Source organism: Acanthamoeba castellanii (genome assembly GCF_000313135.1).
Source record: "Acanthamoeba castellanii str. Neff unplaced genomic scaffold scf7180000084664, whole genome shotgun sequence".
In the NCBI taxonomy this organism is placed as follows: Eukaryota; Discosea; order Longamoebia; family Acanthamoebidae; genus Acanthamoeba; species Acanthamoeba castellanii.
Genome location: NW_004457466.1, coordinates 420739 through 440090, shown reverse-complemented (window position 1 = coordinate 440090; position 19352 = coordinate 420739). Strand labels below are relative to the sequence as shown.

The 19352-nt window shown below is 62.1% G+C and overlaps 6 protein-coding genes across 6 annotated transcripts; 2 read left to right on the top strand and 4 right to left on the bottom strand.

The window, feature by feature from the left end:
- Positions 1-113: 113 nt before the first annotated feature.
- On the bottom strand, positions 114-1816 carry ACA1_370110 (uncharacterized protein; the record flags this gene model as incomplete). The annotated part of the gene is made up of 7 exons (XM_004340230.1): positions 114-455; positions 568-684; positions 771-905; positions 970-1133; positions 1237-1351; positions 1421-1563; positions 1630-1816. 7 exons carry the CDS (start codon positions 1814-1816, stop codon positions 114-116), a joined length of 1203 nt encoding a protein of 400 aa, XP_004340278.1.
- A 36-nt stretch (positions 1817-1852) lies between these two features.
- ACA1_370100 (uncharacterized protein) lies at positions 1853-3119 on the bottom strand (the record flags this gene model as incomplete). Its single annotated transcript, XM_004340229.1, has 4 exons — positions 1853-2400; positions 2516-2588; positions 2703-2932; positions 2975-3119. 4 exons carry the CDS (start codon positions 3117-3119, stop codon positions 1853-1855), a joined length of 996 nt encoding a protein of 331 aa, XP_004340277.1.
- Positions 3120-3277: 158 nt separating this feature from the next.
- Positions 3278-4464, top strand: ACA1_370090 (uncharacterized protein; the record flags this gene model as incomplete). Its single annotated transcript, XM_004340228.1, has 7 exons — positions 3278-3354; positions 3438-3507; positions 3584-3643; positions 3721-3826; positions 3915-4030; positions 4107-4237; positions 4329-4464. 7 exons carry the CDS (start codon positions 3278-3280, stop codon positions 4462-4464), a joined length of 696 nt encoding a protein of 231 aa, XP_004340276.1.
- Positions 4465-4620: 156 nt separating this feature from the next.
- Positions 4621-8127, top strand: ACA1_370080 (ATPdependent RNA helicase Ddx1, putative; the record flags this gene model as incomplete). The annotated part of the gene is made up of 15 exons (XM_004340227.1): positions 4621-4755; positions 4860-4889; positions 4978-5107; positions 5195-5326; positions 5413-5562; positions 5618-5788; positions 5897-6038; positions 6101-6303; positions 6405-6661; positions 6761-6857; positions 6918-6988; positions 7077-7209; positions 7288-7452; positions 7570-7823; positions 7936-8127. 15 exons carry the CDS (start codon positions 4621-4623, stop codon positions 8125-8127), a joined length of 2262 nt encoding a protein of 753 aa, XP_004340275.1.
- Positions 8128-8245: 118 nt separating this feature from the next.
- On the bottom strand, positions 8246-11095 carry ACA1_370070 (MyristoylCoA:protein N-myristoyltransferase, C-terminal domain containing protein; the record flags this gene model as incomplete). The annotated part of the gene is made up of 9 exons (XM_004340226.1): positions 8246-8428; positions 8508-8565; positions 8636-8844; positions 8936-9156; positions 9244-9353; positions 9461-9577; positions 9680-9899; positions 9984-10225; positions 10356-11095. 9 exons carry the CDS (start codon positions 11093-11095, stop codon positions 8246-8248), a joined length of 2100 nt encoding a protein of 699 aa, XP_004340274.1.
- Positions 11096-12084: 989 nt separating this feature from the next.
- Positions 12085-19241, bottom strand: ACA1_370060 (telomeraseassociated protein 1, putative; the record flags this gene model as incomplete). Its single annotated transcript, XM_004340225.1, has 2 exons — positions 12085-18627; positions 18792-19241. The coding sequence occupies 2 exons, from the start codon at positions 19239-19241 to the stop codon at positions 12085-12087; spliced, it is 6993 nt and encodes a 2330-aa protein (XP_004340273.1).
- Between the last annotated feature and the right edge of the window lie 111 nt (positions 19242-19352).

The window sequence follows — 19352 nt, the reverse complement described above, 5'->3', positions numbered from 1 at the left end:
TCCATCATTACCATCCACTGCACTTGAGTTAGCGCTCGTCGCTCCTCCTCCGGAAATGAGGAAGGTCACGTGTGGTCTATTACCAAACTATGCACGCAGAGCCATTCTCACTCTCACGCCGGCGGCTGACCACTGCTGCTTGTAGAAGAGGAAGAAGCGGAGGAGACGGGTGTGGTGGGGGCGCGTTGGGCTCGGGTGGGGTCGTAGGGTCGCCAGGTGCGCTGGAAGGCCTGGGCACGGCTGCGCTGCGCCTCGTAGCTCTCGTGGGCGCCGCGGACCGCCTCGGGCTCCAGCTCCAGAATGCCCGCGATCACCTCCTTGCCCAGGTCCTTGGGGAAGCCCTTGACGTCTTCGATGACGTGGCCGAACGAGGTGCCGTCGGGAAACTGGACGTGGAAGTAGGGGAACTCCTTCGGGATGGCCCGCCGCACGCCCTTGCCCGTCGTATCGATGATCTGACGTAACCATAGAAAAATATATATATCATTTAATAGAACGTGGCCACGGGCGAGTACGATGAGCGATCAACGGCGTCGAACGACCGTTGGGGCGAGGAGAAAGGAGTACCTTGCGGTGTTGGCCCCACTCGCTTCCGGTGTCGGAGAGGGTCTTCTTGAAGTAGCCCGGGGCGACTGCAGCGTCGCGCTTGGGCATCGGAACGCAGTGGATCACCATGTGCTTGGCCTGCAGGTGCAGTAGAAGAAGAGGAGGAGGAAAATGAGCCTCGTCCGCTGGATCACAAGTTGATCTCCCGTGGTGGGCGTACGTACCCTCTTGCCAATGGCAGCAGTCTCAAAGAATATGGCGGCCTTGCCCTGCTGGTCATACATGCGCACGAGCGCCCGCTGGAAATCGACAATCTCCCGATAGACGTCGGTCTCCAACGCCGTGCTCGCTCCCGCGTGCTGCAAATGTCTCACATGCGTGAGTGGAGGGGAATGGCTGATGACGGGTTGGGGCATGACGTACGCCGAGCGGCACGATGAGGCAGTGATCGGGCACCAGGGCACCGCGGTGCGGCAGGCACACGTAGGACTTCTCGCCGACAGAGAGCAGCAGGTGCTTGCCCACCCGCTTGCCTTCGTCCAGGCAGAACGTGCAGCTCTCCCGCATTCGCTGATCCTGCGCTTCGCCTGGTCGTTACGGGGTGCGTGCGCACAGTCAGTTATCACGCACCACCGCACACACACCCACGCACACGCACAGCAACCACCGCCAGCTGAGTAAGGAGTGTACCAGCGATAGCCCGAGAGCGGCGCATATCCTCTTCCGATCGCTCGGGCACCCCGGTACGTCGGCGCTTCTTGCTCCTTCCCTCCTGGTCGAAGTGGACCTCGCCGAAGTCCTCGTCCTGATGACGATGAAGCGAAGGGGGAGAAATGAGCGCAGGCACACAGAAAGAAATAGTTCGTGCGCGTACGCTGTAGGCCTGGTGGCGTGCAAGGGAACGAGCCCAGTCGAGGTTGCCCGACCTCGCGTCCTGCTCCCGTTCGGCAGCCATCATGCGTCGGGCCTCGTCCACGTTGGTCGACACCGGGAGGTTCACTGGTCTGCCGTGTTGGTCTGTGCTCAGGAGAAGGAATCGGAGTTAAAACAGCACGCGAGTGACGTGGTGCTGGAGACACGTACCCAGGCCTGAGAGCACGACCACCTTCTGAGCCTCGCGCAGCTGCGCGAGCTTGCCCTTGAGTTCGCGTATCCGGTCCTCGTCGCCCATCATTTCGGCCTTGAGCAGCTGGGCCTGGATCTTGTTCGCCTCCTCTTCCGTGACTCTCGGGGCAGGCGCGGCCGCCGGTGGTGCAGCTGGCGGCGGCATCGTCGACTCAGCCTCTTCCATTCGATCCTCTGCTCATCAGTGCGAATACACGACAACACCGCACACACGACCGCACACGTATACGACACACACATGAGACTTGGGTAAGGGGTACATGCACCTGGCGGAGGGTACGCTACCAGAGGGCGCGGGACGGCGCGAGTCTTCACTCCGCGCGGGCGGGAGCTCCCTCTTGCGCGTACGGAAGACGTGACCTCCGTCGTCGTGATCATCGTGGTGGTTGTTGGCGGAGCCTCGGCGATCATCGCGATCACGGTCACCACGGCGGCTGTCGCTTTCTCGCCGTCGATCGTCGTGGGCGTTGTCGTCGTTGCGCTTTCGCCATCCCCCGCGCTCACCAGACGCGCCTCCTCGTCCTCCATCGCGGCTTCCGTACGGGTCTCGCCTGACCGACTCGGGTGGCACCGTCTGGGAAACGCGGCATACGCACGAGTCAGTCCACAACGTGCTAGTCTGTCCGCTGTGCCCCGCAGGAGAGGCGTAGTACCGGCGCAGGGGCGGATGGATCAGTGCCCTCTTCTCGTGCGCGTTCGCGAGCTCTCCGCTCGGCGCGCGCTCGCCAGCTGTTGCCACCGTCTCCCACCATATAGCTCGGCCGTCCTCGCCCTGCACCACACAAACACCCGTTAAGCCAACTTCCACGTGCATCGGGAGAAAATGCAAAAGGGCTCAACTCACGTGTGCCCTCCTCTTCCGTCGGCACGCCAGACCCACCATCGGCCAAGTAGGGGTTGAGCTCTCGCGGCTTGGGCTGCAACCCACACTCACCCACATTCGCAGTCAGCTCGCAGCCACTTCGAGCGTGCGCGTAGCGAAGTGCAAGAGGCAAGCAAAGGTTGTGGGGAGGAGGTGCCTTGGCGGGTACGTCGGGAGGTGGTGAAGCCGGACGCTCGGGCGGGGGGCGGGGTGCAGCACGGGGAGGAGGACGAAGCATCCAGCTCAGCCCGGCGTCGTCGCGCTGGCTGGGGGCCTTGTGCACTGGCAGAGCCGCCAACGGGTCGTCGTCATCGTGTGCTGCAGCGGCGGCATCGTCGTTCGACGCTCGCGGGGGAGTGCGTAGCAGGAAATCATCGGATTGGTCATCGGCGGCAGTTGCTGCTGCCGTCGGTGGTGGAACCACTACACCCGGCGGCGTACGGACCACCCATTCATCTTCCTCCTCTTCCTCCTTCTTATTGTGCTTATCCTTCTTGTGCTTGCGCTCCTTCTTGTCGTGCTTGCGATCTTTTTTATCCTTCTTCGATTTCTTGTCCTTTTTGTCCTTCTTGCGGTCCTTGCCCATCGCGACAGCCTCAGTGCACCGAGATCTCAACTGCTCAGGTTCGGTGCCGATCAATCAGCGGTGGAGGAATAACAATCTGGCCTTGCTAACGAAAAGGTTATGAAAAAATAAAGGAAAAGGTGGAGGATTAATCAGCCGAATCGGAAGAGTGGTGCAGCATGACGTTCCTGCACTTCGCCAACTGCGCCCTTCTGGCGTTCGGACCCTCGTTTATCTTCTACAAGGCCGGCAAGTTGTACGGCTTGCAATCCACAGTGAAATCGGGATCGAGCTCACCCGATTTTTAATTCACGGCTTTACTTTCATTGCTTTCGTCAGGTCGGAGTACAATGCGTTCTTCCCGGTTGCGTACGCTGCTCTGATTTATGTAGCAACACAAGCGATCAAGGTAACCCTCCACATAGAAAGGCAGTCAAATTTCGTATTTCTTAATCTTCATCTTGCGCCCTTCTTGATCTCTACAGCTGCTCTTGTTTGCAACGCTGGTGCCTGCGTCCGAGGAGGGCCAGTTCGAGATCCTTCACGTCCGTTCCTCCTCGCCTCTCCAATCTGTGCTGCTCGTCTTGGTGACTCACCGGCGCAGCTGCATCTGCACGCACAGGAGGTGTTGAAGGCGCTCGTCAACGCTGGTGACGTGGTGGGCATCTACTTTGCCCTCAACCAGAAGACCGTGGGCGGTGAGGCCAGAGTGCTGAGCGTGGGCCTCGGTACCTTGACACCACCCTCGCTGGCCAATGCGGCATTGGGGCTGCACCTTCGCACGCCTGTCACTGACCAACGTTGTTTTGGCTGCAGGCTGGGCCGTGGCTGAGTCCATTCTGATGCGCTTGGCTCCGCTCTGGATCGGCGCTCGCCAGCTTGAGTTTAGCTGGGAGTACATCCAAATGAGCATTGAGGCCAACTTCAGCTTGGTGCGCATCAGCCACAACTCTCATAAGCCTTCAGACCAATGCTTGTACTCATCGTTTCGTGACGCACACAATGCAGTTGCGACTGATTGCGCTCACCACGCTGGTGTGGCTGTACACCCACTCGCGCAAGGAGCACACCGCGCTCTCCAGCATCAAGATGTCTGCCTACGCGATCATTCTCTACTTCGCCTTCCCGATCGCTGTGAGGTACCGTACCATCATCACTCCCCGTTTGGCCTCCATTGTTGACCCATCTCGCTCACACTTCGTGTCTCTCGTCGATGCATCATCACAACAGCTTCCTGCAGCTGCAGCTCCACGTCGGATCCTGGTACCTCGTGATCGCTTCCGGCCTCTTCTCCGCCCTCATGGCCTATGTGGCCAACCACCTCAACGCCCTCTACAGCGTCGAGAGACAGACCAAGGCCAAGTGAGCAAATAAATAATAAATAAATTTATTTTCCTCTGTTCTTGCTTTTTTATTTTCTTTTTGTGCTTTTCGGGGGGGGGGTAGCAGCAAGAAGCAAAGAGGAACGTAACGTGCAAAGGAAGAGTAGCTCGAGCAAGAGTGTTGAGCGTAGAGCAAGAAGATGGCAGCGGCGTTTGAAGAGTTTGGAGTGATGCCAGAGCTGATAAAGGCGGTGGAGGAGCTGGGGTGGACTCTTCCCACAGACATCCAGGCTGAGGCTATCCCGCTCATCCTCGGCGGAGGCGACGTCATGGCCGTACGCACCTTCTTTAAGGCCCCTCCTTCTTATATCGCCACGGTTGCACTCATACCATCCTTTTTTGCATTCAAATCTGTGCATGTCTGCCCTGGTTCATGCAGGCTGCCGAGACGGGAGCTGGCAAGACGGGGGTACGACTCGCCTTGCACACGCACCCTAAGCACTACATGTGTGCCGGCTTGGTTCTGATTGTAGTGGCGTTGCTGCTACGTTGCGCAGGCTTTCGGTCTGCCCGTGCTGCAGATCGTACACGAGGTGCTGCGAGAAGCGGCCATGCCTCACCAGACCTCGTCGTCTTCCTCATCTTCATCTTCATCTTCATCTTCATCTCCCTCCACCGACACTGCCGGTACGTGCACCGGTGCACAAGCGAACTTCACAACGCTGCAAACGCAAGTTGACCCGTTTTGTTTGATGTGAATCCTTAATACCGCAGTGGGCACGAAGGTAGCCCTGAGCCCTGACGACCGAGATGCGCGGGTCGCGGTGGATGCACGCGGGCTCGTGTGCCAATCCCGTGACGAGTTCCAGTGGGGTGGCTGTCGCGCCACCGTGGGCGTCACCACAGGTAGGTGCACCAGCTGCGCTATGCGTGCGTGTGCGTGTGCGTGTGCGGTCGTGCTGACATTGGTGGTGCGTGTGGCATGCCTCCAGGCAAGTACTACTACGAGGCAAAGGTGACCGACGAGGGTCTCTGTCGTGTGGGTTGGTCCACCAGGGCCGCTGCGCTGGATCTCGGCACCGACGCCCACGGCTACGGATTCGGCGGCACAGGCACACACTCGCGCTTCGTCTCTAATCATTGTGACGTGGCACTGATGCGGCATTGGGGCCACTGCCCACAACGATGGTCGTGCAGGCAAGAAGTCCAACAGGAGGCAGTTCGACACGTACGGCGAACCCTACGGCAAGAACGACGTGATCGGGTGCTTCATCGACTGCGACGAGGGCACCATCCACTTCACCAAGAACGGACGCTCGCTGGACAAGGCCTTCGATATCCCGCCTCGCGGCTTCGCCTTCTACCCCGGTACCATGCACGCCCGCCCGCCTACCCACCACAATCAATCAATCAACCAACCAACCAACTAACCAAGCCGTTGATCGATGCTGACTCGACTGCCTTGACCTACCACAGCCGTCGTGCTCAAGAATGCGGAGATGGAGTTCAACTTTGGCCATTCGCCGTTCAAATACGACCCGGGAGATTACAAGCCCATCTCCGCGGCTCCCATCGCCGAGACCACGCTCGGCGCCGCTGGGTCGGCCGGCCGCAAAGGGTGCGTCAACACACTAATCAATTTTCATGCATCACCGGCGTGGCGCTCATGCGTAAGTGCAGACGTGGCCCGTTGGCGATCATTATCGAGCCGACGCGGGAGCTGGCGCAGCAGACACACGAGCAGTTGGGCCTGTTCAAGAAGCACCTGACGGCGCCCAGCCTGGAGATCCTTCTGCTCGTGGGCGGCATGCCCGTACCGCCCGCCCTGAACGCCCTCAAGCACGGTGTCGACATCATCACCGCCACCCCGGGCAAGCTCATGGGTAACGCCCGTCACCCTGTGCGTGTCCGTGTGTGTGCGGTTGTGCGTGTCCGTGTGGGTGTGTGCGCTATGATCGCAAGCCGACATTCTATGGCGCGACAGATCTCATTAAGTCGGGCAAGGTGGACCTGTCGGACGTGCGGTTCTTTGTGTTGGATGAGGCCGACCGCTTGGTCTCCCAGGCCGAAGACGCGGCGGCTATCAGTGACCTCTACTCGAAGCTGCCCAAGGCCGTGCACCGGCTGCAGGTGCTCATGTTCTCGGCCACCCTGCACTCGCCCGAGATCACCGACATGTCGCAGAAGATCTGCAAGTTCCCGACGTGGGTCGACCTCAAGGGCAAGGAGAGCGTACCCGAGGTACGCACATGCCACACACACACACGACACGCACGGCACGCACGACACACACCGCCACACGACGCGTTACTGTTGCTGACGAGGCCTGTTCACCTCTAGACGGTGCACCACGCCATTGTGTGGGCGGACCCGGACAAGGACCACTCTTGGGTGAGCCCGCTCAAGCGGCCCAAGACCGACGGCATTCACGCCAAAGGTAGGCGTGCCTGTGTGTGTCGTGTGTGTCGAGTTCGGTTGCTGATGTCGTCCTTGCCAGATTCGCACCCGACGACGAAGACCGTCGCCACCAACGAGCTGCATTACTCGCAGGCCGTCAAACTGCTCAAGGTTTGACACAAACCAACACGCGAAACGATTACATCACCATCCCCATGCGTCTCATCTCATGTGCGTTCGTGTGTCTTCTGTGTCGCAGCCCATCCTGGTGGCCAAGGTGATCGACGCACACAAGATGGATCAGGCGCTCATCTTTGTGCGAACGCGGGTGGACGCGGACTGCCTCGAGGCCTACTTCAACGACCTCGGCGGCAAGGAGAAGGGCAAGAGAGGTACCACCACCACCACCACCAGTGCGCCCGTCCTTTGACAATCGGTTGGTCAACTCTTTTCAATTTGGCGCATCACAGCGCTCATCGAGCATGCCTACTCGTGCGCGTCGCTGCATTCGGGCCGTTCGATGCGGGAACGGAGCGCGGCGCTGGAGGGCTTCAAGAACGGTGAGATCCGGTTCCTCATCTGCACCGACGTGGCCGCTCGCGGTATCGACATCAAGGAGCTGCCCTACGTCATCAGTACTACCCTCCCCCCTTCTCCTCGTACTCCGTGTGTGTGTGTGGTGTGTGTGTGTGGTGTGTGTGTGTGTGTGTGTGTGTGTGTGTGTTGAGTGACGCGCGTGTTGCCCCCCACAGACGTGACGCTGCCCGACAAGTCGGAGGATTACATTCACCGCGTGGGCCGCGTGGGCCGTGCCGATCGCCTGGGCATGGCGATCTCCATCGTGGCGCGAGGCAAGGAGAAGGTGTGGTTCCATCAGTGCAAGAGCCGCGGCTCCGGCTGCCAGGACGTGCGACTGGTGGAGGAGGGCGGGTGCGGTCTGTGGTTTGACGAGCCCTCCTACATCGCCGCCATCCAGAAGCGACTCGGCGGCGAACCCATCCCCGAGGTACTCCACCACACCTTCACCCACCGATGGCGAATGGCCTTACTTATGTCATCGCTTGCGCCCTCTTGTTTGTGTGTGTGTGTGTGTGTGTGTCTGTGTCGCACGCACACAGTTGGACAGCAACATGCAGCTCCCGGGAGCAAGCGAGGGAGAGGTGGTCTACGGGCAGAAGAAGGACCAATCGGACAGCCACGATACGCTCATCCACCTGCAGCAGCTCACGCCGCTGGTGAAGCAGTTGGCCGTGCTCGAGAGCGCCGCGCAGAAGCAGTACTGGAACCTGCGCTGCGGCTTCTCCTCTTGAAGCAAGCCGCACACAGATGATAAAACACATCAAACGCGACACATGACATGGACACACAACGGTTTTGGTGGATCGGTTGTCTTCGTCGTTGGCACCAAGGCCTTGAGGGGCCGGACGATTACATGAGGACGAGGGCGACGTCCTTGGCGGGCATGGTGTTGGCCTTCCAGTTGTAGAGGTAGTAGTGCAGGTTGCCGTCGCCGGGACCGAACTTGAGGTCCTGCAGGATCGACTCGTTGTCCATCAGGTCCAGGCAGTTGTAGACGTCGTAGCCCAGCGAGCTGGCCAAGATGAGCGCGTCCTGGTGCAAAAACACAACCGCGTTAGCGCACACGACACACAAAGAGACGCCACAGGACACGCACGCGGAGTGTACGCACCTGCATGAGGTTCTTGAGCGGAGTCTTGCCGGCCACGTTGTAATACGAGTACGCGGCGCTGCCAACATGACAGACGACATGAGCTGGCAAGCAAGTAGGAGGCGGAGCGGTGAGAGGGGGGGGGGTACCGAAGGGTCTTGTAGGTGGGGTTGCCGATGATGGTCGAGGGCAGCGAGTAGAAGCTCAGGAAGTCGGTGATCTTGCCGGTGGCCTTGTCCTCCACCACGTACGACACGATCACATCGGTTCTGGGGAGGAACCAGTGGGCCACCTCGGTCTTCGAGAAGACGGGAGCCAGGCCGAAGCGCACGAGATAGGACTTGATCAGCGCAGCCACCTGCACACACGACACGCAACACAGCACGACACACGCATGAGCAAGTGTGGTATTAACGAATCAACCCTACACACACGCTCCGCAGACGAACCTGTTTGACGTCCTTCTGCTCCATGGGCCTGATGCCGGGCGTGAGCGGCGCCGCGGGCAGTTTGTAGAGCTTGACCGCGCGAGGCAGGGTCATCCTTCGGGTCAGGTGCGAAAAGCCGACGTTGACGAGCTTCTTGGGGTTGAGGTTTCGGTGCCAGTAGCGGCACTTGGCCACCGGCGTGGGCAGCACCGTGCCCGCCGTGTAGACGGCCTGGAAGATGCCTGGAGAGCACCACCGCCACCGCGGTCAGTGCACCACGAAACTACCACCGCTGGCGCCAGCGGGGCTGAGCTAGTAAAGGAGAGTACCGGTGAGATTGACCCGTCGGGTGATCTCCTTGATGAGCAGCGGGGCCAGGCGCTTGTCGCGCAGCTTCTTGTGGACGCAGAGGAAGTTGATCTCCACCATCTTCAGCTGCCTGAGCAATGCAATGTCAAATGGTGTGAGTGGAGGGGAGGGGTTTAGTACGACTACTGCACGCGCGTCGTGTGCGTCGTGTGCGGTGGTGCGAGCGAGGTGACGCACTTTCCGCGAACGCTGATAAGGGCGGGAATGGCGGAGATGAAGGCCACCATCTTCTTGCTCGTCTTGACCCGCACGCCGGCGTGCCACTCGCCCCTCCACCCGGGCGGCTTCAAGGCCCTGTCGCGGAAGCACCACACCGTCGTTGGCTACCAAGTCAGTGCCCCGCCGGGCCTCGAGTGCAGCCATGCGGGCGGTGCGGGCGTGGGTGGGGTGGCGTACCAGAGGAGGAAGTCCTTGGAGTAGTCGAAGCGGAACATGTTGTCATCATCCTCGACGTAGTTCTCGTAGAGGAGGTTGTAGAGCTCGTCCAGCTCGTCGGGCACCTCGATGTTGACGTCGCTCCATTCGAAGAGGTCGTTGAGCTTGAAGGGCTCCTGCTGCACCTGATCCACTGGCTTATTGGGCTCGAACGCCTCATTGTCGCCCTCCAATGGCTTGTCTAATTTCGCGAATTTAAAGTGTTAATTGCTGCATAATAATCATTGAATGGATGCGGCGCAGGAAGTGACATTATGATCAGTACCGAACTGGGCGACGGGTTGGGTCTTCCAGAATCTGAACTCCTTGTCAGGCTTCTCGACGGGGGTGGACACTGACACTACGGCCTGCTCGGATTCCTCCTCCTCGCCAGCGGCAGCCGCTACATTGGGGGCGACAGCAACAGCAGCCGCTCCGTCCTCCTTGTGGGGCTCTTCTTCTCCCTTCCCCTTCCCTTCCCCTTTCCCTTGCCTTTCCCCCTGCCCTTTCCCTTGCCGCCTGTCCCAGCTGCGCCCTGCTGCTCCATCTCTCTCTCTCAATTCGATTGATAAATCGATCAATCATTCGATTTTACATTTTACATTTTTGGTTTAAAAATGTAAAGTATTTGAAGAATGTTGTATTGGTTGGAGCTCACTGCGGCGCAGGGCCTTGGTTGAGGGCCGCGGCGGCCTGCTGTTGAAGGAACTCCTGCTCCTGCTTCTTGAGGTCGTGGTAGAGCTTGGCGAAGAGGGTGAGCACGTTGAAGGGCTGCCTGAGGCCGTCGGACATGCGGGTGCTCATGAGCACCTTCTTGCCGTTGTTGAGGTCGACCTCGACCTGCGCCACGTACCACATGTGGGGCTTCTTGGTCTTCACGTCCTTGCCCTTGGGATCGATGCGCAGCAGATCGACCGTGACCGTGCACACGTGGCCCTGCGGCGCGTAGAGCGGGTAGCAGACCCAGGCCGAGTCCTTGGTGAAGCTGAACTTGGCCTTGCTGGGCTCGACGAGCAGCGGATCGCCCAGCAGGCCGACGAGCCTCTTCGAGTCGAGCACGTTGTAGACGGTGTTCTGGAAGACGTGGCCCATGATGACGTTCATGTCCACCTGCAGCGTGTCGTCCTCCGCGCCGGTGGCCTGCATGTCCAGCAGCACCTTCACGCCGAGCACGATCGCCGTCACCGGTATGCCCACCGCCAGCAGCTTCTGGAACGTGTTCACCTCCTGCTTGTATCCACCACCTCGCGACTTCTCCCAGTCCTCCTTCTTCTGTTCCTCTTCTTTTCGCTCATCGTCTTGCTTCTCCTTCTGCTCCTTCTGCTGTTGGTCGTTGTCGTGCTGCTGCTGCTCCTTCTTGCTTGAGTCGGCAGAGCTGGCGTCGCCCTGCGTGGCCATCCATCGGGCAGACTGGCGGGAGAGCGGCAGCGAAGACCGCTTGGTGAGGAGGGGCAGTGCAGCCGAGGTGGAGCTTGAGATGCTACGAAGAGGCCCGGTGGCGACGCTCGGGAGCTGCTGGGCGGCCCCAATGCGCCTGCTTCCCACTGCGAGGCAGAGGAGGTGTTATTGGATACGATTTAGTCAGAGATGGCCACGATTGGGGGAGATCCAGTGTTGTGATTAACTTCGACGATTGCATGTTTCGATTTTAATAAAATGAAGCAAAATTCGTGCCAAGGAGAATGGTACCTGGGATGAACGATGAAGGGGTGGACCGGAGGAAGGATGCGCGTCTCATCGGGATGCTACTCTGCGAATTGGCACTGATCTTCCTCGAATCCCGCCTGCAGGCTTAATTTCCATTCTTTTTCTTTTCTTCCCAGATAAAAAAATAAAAAAAGGGGCCTGAGCAAGTGATCAGTCAGGAAGAAGAGCGTGCGTACCAATGGATACGGGCACACTGCGCAGAAAGCACCGCTTCCCATCCGAACAGCGAAGTTAAGCTGCGCCAGGCGGTGTTAGTGCTGGGGTGGGCGACCACCCGGGAATCCACCGTGCCGTATCCTTTTTAGCTCTTCACCTCCTTTTTACTTCTCCACTCCTCTCACCACTAGTCATCCCTTGTCCACTATCATGTCTCTTCTTTTCTATACTTGTATCTCACAACAACTAACCCAAGAGATCACTGCATCACATAAGCCGTCCTAGCTGTCGGTGATCTCTTATCACCGGTGCATATCCTTTTTATCTGCACTACACGTCAGCTTCCACCTCCTGACGCACTTTACATTCATTCACGAATCGCCCACGATCCTTGGCGTCTCTGGGTGGGCTGTGGAGTCCCCATTCTTTGTGAATTGGTGTGATTATTGTTCTGTGAATGAATGTACAATCTTGTGGTTGGGCCAGTCCAGTCTACAACTGAAGAGGAGGTCGATCCAGAGAGCTTAGAGCTCGAAGTTGAGCTGGTAGACGTTGCCCAGCGAGTCGCCGGCGGCGGAGAGCGAGGCCGACGAGCAGAGGGCGGTGGCGGGCGCCTTGGTGAAGAAGCGGCCGGAGGGCGCCGGATCGGTGACGCTGAGCACGTCGGCCACGCGGTGGGCCGTGATGCAGCCGTCGTACGAGGCCGAGAGCAGATGGGCGCCGTCGGCGGTGAAGGCCAGCGCGCTGACGCGCTTGGTGTGCGGGCGGAAGGAGCGGGTGGTGCGTCGCTCGACGTGGGTGAGCACCACCGTGGCATCGTAGGAGGCCGACGCGAGGTACTTGCTGTCGGGCGAGAAGGCCAGGGCGACGACCCAGTTGGCGTGGTGGGTGAAGGTGTGGATGCGCGCGCCGGTGGTGGAGTCCCACAAGATGACGGTTTGGTCGTGCGAGGCCGTGGCGATGCGCGAGCCGTCGGGCGAGAAGGCGCAGGCGTTGACCCAGTCCGTGTGGCCTCGGAGGGTGAGGTGCAGGGTGCCCTTGCTGGGGTCGGACACGCACACGGTGTTGTCCCACGAGGCCGACGCCACGCGCGCGCCGTTGGGCGAGAAGCACACCCAGCGGACCGAGTTGGTGTGGTGGCGCATGGTGCGGAGGTGGTCGCCCTCCTTGCCGCTCCACACCTTGAGCGTGAAGTCATCCGAGGCCGAGACCACGGTGGCGCCGTCGGGCGACACGGCGACACAGTTGACCGGCTGGTCGTGGCCGGCGAGGGCCGTGCGCGGGCGGTTGGTGCGCGTGTCCCACAGCTTGATGCTGCCGTCCCTCGAGGCGGTGGCCAGCACGCGCGCGGAGGAGGCCAGGGCGCAGGCGGTGACCCACTGCGAGTGGCCGGCAATCTCGCGCTGGGCGCCGGCGTTCCACACCTTGACCGTGCAGTCGTCCGAGGTGGAGACGATCTGGTCGCGGTCGGGGCAGTACTTGACCTGCCGGATGGCGTCGGCGTGGCCCTGCAGGGTGGTGATCTCCTGACCGGCCTCGGCGTCCCACAGCCGAACGGTGCCGTCCTCCGACGACGACACGAACGTGGTGCCGGTCCGGGCGAAGCGCACGCAGCTCACGCGGCCCGAGTGCCCGCGGAGGGCGGTGACCTCGTGGGCCTTGACCGGGTCCCAGATCTTGAGGGTGCCGTCGAGCGAGGCCGAGACGAGGTACTTGCCGTCGGCCGAGAAGGCGGCGGCGCTCACGGCGCCCATGTGGCCGCGCAGGGTGGCGATCTCGTTGCCAGCGCGCACGTCCCACAGCTTCATGTTGTAGTCCCACGAGCACGAGACCACCTTCTTGCCGTCGGCCGAGAAGGCACAGCGTGTGAGCCAGTCCATGTGGCCCTTGAAGATCTTTTTCACGTCGCCCGTCTCGGGGCTCCAGATCCGCAGCGAGTTGTCCCTCGACGACGACGCCACGCGCTTGCCGTCGGGCGCCCACGCGCAGCCGGTGACGCGGTTGGTGTGGCCCTTGATCTCCTTCTCCTCGGCGCCGGACTCAGTGTCCCAGATCTTGAGGGTGAAGTCATCGGACGCCGACAGGATCTTGGCGCCGTCGGGCGAGAAGCAGGCGTCGTTGACGCAGTCGCGGTGACCGGTCAGGGTGCGCGCGAGGGAGCCGTCGCGGGCGGACCACAGCTTAAGCGAGCCGTCGTCGGAGGTGGTCAGGATGTAGCTGCCGCCGGGGGAGAAGAGCACGGCGTTGACGGTCCGCGTGTGCCCGCGGATGTAGAAGACGATCTCGCCCGAGAGCACGTCCCACACGGCCACGGTGCAGTCGGCCAGGGCTGCGACGATGCGGCGGCCGTCGGGCGAGATGTCGCAGGCGTTGAGGGACATGTCGGCCACGCCCATCTTGGTGATCTCGCGACCACCGAGCGCGTCCCACACCTTCACAGTCTGATCGTCGGAGGCCGAGACCAGGTGGCGGCCGTCGGGCGAGAAGGCGCAGGCGTTGACGGCCTTGGAGTGGCCCTCGAGCGTGGTGACGATCTCGCCGGTGCGCGCGTCCCACACGCGAAGCGTGGTGTCCACCGATGTCGACACAATCTGTGCGCCGGTGGGCGAGAACTGGACGGAGCGGACCGACTTGGAGTGGCCCGAGAAGGTGCGCACCTCGGTGCCCTGCTCGACGTCCCACAGCTTGACGCTCGAGTCCCACGAGGCCGACACGATCTGGCGGCCGTCGGGCGAGAAGGCGACGGCGTTGACGGGCTTGGTGTGGCCGTGGAAGGTCTTGAGGAGCTGGCCCGAGTAGCCGTCCCACAGGCGCACGGTGCAGTCCCACGAGGCCGAGGCGATGCGCTGGCCGTCGTTCGAGAAGGCGCACGCGTTGACGCGCCGGCCGTGACCGCGCAGGGTGGCCACCTCCACGCCAGCGCGGGTGTCCCAGATCTTAAGGGTGCCGTCCCACGAGGCCGAGACGATCCGTGCGCCGTCGTAGGAGTAGGCGCAGGCCACGACCCAGTTGGTGTGACCCAGCAGGGTGGCGCTCTCGGCGCCCGTGGCAGCGTCGCAGATGCGGAGGGTGCCGTCGCGCGAGGCCAGCACCAGCTCCTTGCCGTCGGGCGAGAAGGCGCAGGCCAGCACCGGGTCGCGCTCCGACGCGAGGGTGAGCTTGCAGGCGCCCTGGTCCTGCGGCTTGTTGATCCAGCGCACCCAGCCGTCGGCGCTACCAGCCGAGAGCAGGCCCTGTGCGGCCTGTGCGGGCGCCGACGAGTCGGGCTGGTTGGCGGCCTGCTGGAGGGTGAGGTCAGGGTACCGGCCCAGGATGTGGGCGTTGCCGGCGAAGAAGGCCTGGAACTGCTCGAGGCGCGCCCGGCCGTCCCACTGGTGCTCGGTGGCCAGGGCCTCGTTGTAGTCGTTGAGCAGGTCGAAGGCCATGCCGAGGCTGCACTTGAGCTTGACGAAGCTGAGGTCGCACAGCACCGACTCGAGCTCGTCCCACATCTGGGCCTTGGCCAGGTGGTGCGGCAGCTCGCTGATGGCCCGGCGGTCGTCCACCCACTGCCAGGCGTCGTTGCCGGAGCCCGACGGCACGCGCGCGCGCTGGAGGAAGTAGTTGGCCAGCTGCTTCTGGACGCGCAGCTCGTTGTTGCGGATGGAGAGGTAGCGCTTGCGCACGGAGATCTCCATCTGGGCGTGGAAGAAGGAGAGGGCGTCCTCGCCCGAGGGGCCGAGGGGGCGGAAGAAGGGCTGGAGGGCGGCGAAGATGGTGGCCCACACGGCGCGGGGCAGCTCGGCCTCCTTCTTCTTGTCGCGGGCGAGGATGGTGAGGAGCTCGGCCTCGAGCAGGCCGGCGCGCGAGGCGACGAGGAGGGAGAGGGTGAGCTTGAGGGTCTCCTTCTCGTGGTCGGACTCGAGCCGGTGGAGCAGCTCGTCGAACAGCTTGGGCACGGTGCCGCCCAGGGTCTTGATCTTGTTGGACAGCTGCTCGTAGAGACCGAACAGGCGCAGCTCCTCGCAGGCGAGCACGAGGTAGAGCGGCTTGTGCGACTCGGGCTTGCGCAGGAGGACGCGCATCTGGTTGTTGCCGGGCGCCTCGTCGAGCTTCTTGCGGTACTCGGCCAGCACGGCGCGCACGAGGGACTTGCGGTGGTTCTCCTCGAGCGGCCCGACGGCGATCTCGGGCGGCTGCGGCTTGCGGTGGCGCAGGGCGTGGTGCGAGGGCGTGTCGGCGTGGGTCGAGACCACCATGCGCACGCGGGTCGAGCCCGGCAGCCAGTCGAGCGCCTTGTCCTTGGCCTCCATCTGGTTGATGCCGTCGATGAGGATCACCACCTTACGCCCGCCGGCGGCGAATCCGGCGGCCTCGAGCACGCTGCCAAAGACCTGGCGCAGCTCCTTCTCCTCCTCGGGCACCTCCTCGCTCAGCTGCAGCTGCTCCTTGAGCTCGAGCGCGATGCGGAGCAGGGCGTGGCGGATGTCGCGCGCCTCGGTGGCCGCGCCCACGTAGTGCGCGATCACGAGCGCCTCCGAGTTCTTGTCGGCGTAGAGGCGCGAGAACTGGGCCACCAGGGCCGACTTGCCCGAGCCGGGCTCGCCCGTGACCACCAGCGGGCCGGGCTCGTCCCCGTCGACGAACTTGGTCATCGTCTTGATGAGGTCGTCCCGGCCGACGAACACGCGCGTGCGGGAGATGGCGTACTCCTCGTGGCTCTCGCGCGCCACGCTCAGGCGGCTTTCGTCAGTGCCCAGGGGCGACACTTCGGGGAAGGTGCGGCAGATGCCCTTCCACAGGTCCTCGAGGATGTGGCGGCCGAACTGCTCCAGCCGGTCCACCATCGGCTTGCCGCCCACGACGCCGGCCCAGCCGCAGCTGTAGTTGCGCGAGCGGTCAGGGAACGTGGCCCGGATCTCCTGCTTGAGGGCCTTGAGCCGCTCCTGCGCGTGCGCGTCCTCGGCGCAGAAGTCCGCCTGCACGGCCTCGTCGGTGATCGACGACGCAAAGGCCGGGTTACGGAAGTAGAAGTAGGACTCGGCGGCGTTGGGGCAGCGGAGGGCGCCGTAGAACATCTCGAGCTCGGTGATGGACCGGTTCTGCGGGTACTTCTTGGCCCACAGGTAGCGCGGCTCCTCGGGCAGCTCGTAGGCGGCCGGGCGCCAACCGTAGCGCTCGCCGAGGAGGCCGATGAAGAACGGGCGGCAGCGGTCGATTTCGTTGAGGCAGATGTGGAGCGCGCCCTCGGTCTCGGCCTCCTCCTGCGTGACGCCCCAACGGAGATCGACGTCGTAGAAGTGGAGGCGGCGCTTGCGGCAGCGCTCGCGCAGCTCGGGGAACACGTAGCGGACGAGGTAGTCGCGCTCGCCGTGCATGTCGCGGAAGGTGGACGACACGAACACGCGCACGGCGCGCCACTTGCCGCTGCGCACCTTCTCGACCTGCTCCTCGACGCGCCGCTTCTCGCGCTCGTCGACCTCGCGCTCCTCGGCCTCCTCCTCGGCCTGCTTGCGGCGGGCCTCTTCCTCCTTGGCGGCCTTGGCCTGGGCGTCGTTGGCCTCGTCATCATCGTCGAACAGGAAGCTCTTGCGGCCGCTCAGCGTGAAGGGCTTGCGCACGGCGCGCGAGCGGAACGGGTTCGAGTAGGTCGACGACGTGTAGCCGAAGCCGCGCTTGAGCTCGCGCGGCTTGACCGCCGGCGTCTCGATGCCCTTCTCCTTGTCGATGTGATCGATGTAGTGCAGCTGGTTGCTGTCGCCGCGCTCGGCGATGTAGCGCAGAATGGCGTCCGAGAAGCCCGATATGAGCACGTCGTTGGGGTGGCGGTCGCCCGAGGCCTCCATCGACTTGCCCGCCGAGCCCAGGTTGACCGACACGAACATGAGCTCCGGGTTGACCTCCTGCCGGTACTTCTTGAGGATGCCGGCCAGCTGGGCGTCGTGTTCGGGGTAGAGCATGGTGTCGTTGAGCACGATCAGGTTGTCGATCACCTTGCGCTCGCGGATGGCCTCCTCGAGGTAGTCGAACGGGAACTGGAAGCTGTGGTCGGCCAGCTCGCCCGACGCGGCGCGTTCGAGGACCGTCGCCATGTTGTCGAGCACCGTGCCCTCGCGCAGCTCGACGCCCAGGTGGCTCTGCGTGTGCGAGCCGGGCGCGCCGACGATGCGGAAGTCGCACTCCTCGCACATGTACTTGCACATGAGGCCCAGGAGCACGCCCACGTCGAGCAGGGTGCGCACGCTGCCCATGCCCCGGGCGCTCTTGCAGCCGCCCTTCATCGACTCGGCGATCGAGCAGAACACCACCGTGTTGCCGCGGATGGGCTTCACGTTGTGCACCGTGGCGAACTTGACCGCGTTGTCGAGCGCCTCGCGGTACTTGCGGATCAGGCCCTCGTCGGGCATGTTCTTGGGCACGATCACCTTCTTCGGGCGTTCGCCCTTCTCGCCGGGCTTGGCCGTCGCGCCCTTCTTGCCCTTGGCGCCCTTCCCTTTGGCGGGCGCCGCCTTCTGGCCGGCCTTGACGCCCGAGGCCTTGGCCTCCTTGATCTCCTGCCGCAGCTTCTCGATGTCGACCGCGATGGCCTCGTAGGCCGAGAAGAAGCGGAACGGGAACTGCTTGCTGCGCGCGATGGTCTCCTCGTTGTTGAGCTTGTTCATGGCCCAGCGGTGGTACTTGTAGTCGACGCCGGTCAGAATGAGGTTGCGCAGGTTGCGCAGCATGGCCATGAAGGGCAGCTTCTTGTGGTCGATCAGCTCCTCCCACGTCTCGGCCTTGTTGCCCTTGGCCGACAGCAGCGTCTCCCAGGTCTCGGGCACCGGCAGCTTCAGGCGGCTGCCGGCCTTGGCGGGCTCGAACACGCCCGGCAGGCCCGAGCGGCGGAAGTCGGTCTCGTTGGCCGGGTACTTCTTGCCCAGGAGGCACATGACGTGGTAGACGGGCGCGTCGATGTGCAGCTGGCGCACCATCTGCTTGAGCGTCAGCGTGGACTTGCCGCCGGCATCGGGCTTGGGCGGCGGCGCTCCCTTGGCGCCGGCCTTCTTGGCCTTTTGCTTGCTGCGCTTCAGCTTGCCCTGCTTGTTGTACTGTTGTCGTGCACGAACAGACATTAGCCAATTTATTATTTACGAATAATTTTTTGCTTTAAAAATATAAATAATAAGCCCCGCGAAGTGCTGAGAACCAGGCGACCATCACGAACAAAAACAAATAAAAAATAATTAAATTAAAAAATTGAATAAAAAGGTACCTTGCCGAGCTGGTAGGTGTCAAAGTCGGGGAACTTGAAGAGCATGGCCTTACGGAGGGCGGTGGGGAGGGCGCGGCCGGTGAGGGCGCGGTTGGGCAGCATCTGGTAGAGCGCGGCGACGTCGAGCCAGTCGGAGGGCAAGTTGATGACGTGCTTGAAGTACTTCTTGAGGAAGGGGGCCGACTCCTTGTAGTTAGCGGCGAGCGCGACCAAGAAGTTGGCGGTCGAGCGGATGTTGAGATCATTCCTCACGTAGACGGCGAGCTTGAGCAGGAATTCGGGATCGACCTGCACGATCTGCTCGACGAGATTGACCACGGTCTGAGCGCCAGTGTCGTCTTCCTTGTCGAAGCGCGGCTCGGCGATCATGGAGGCGCAGATGGTGTTGACCAGGTTCGTCTTGAGTTGCTTCAAGTCAGCTCTCTTCTCATGCTCGGTGAAACTTTCCATCTTGTTCGTTTTCACTGGTGGAGAGGTTCCGAGGTGGCTAAAGAGAGTGTTCTAACTGGAGGTGACGTGAGGCAAGCTGAAGATGAATGAAAAACTGAGCCTGTCCCAGCT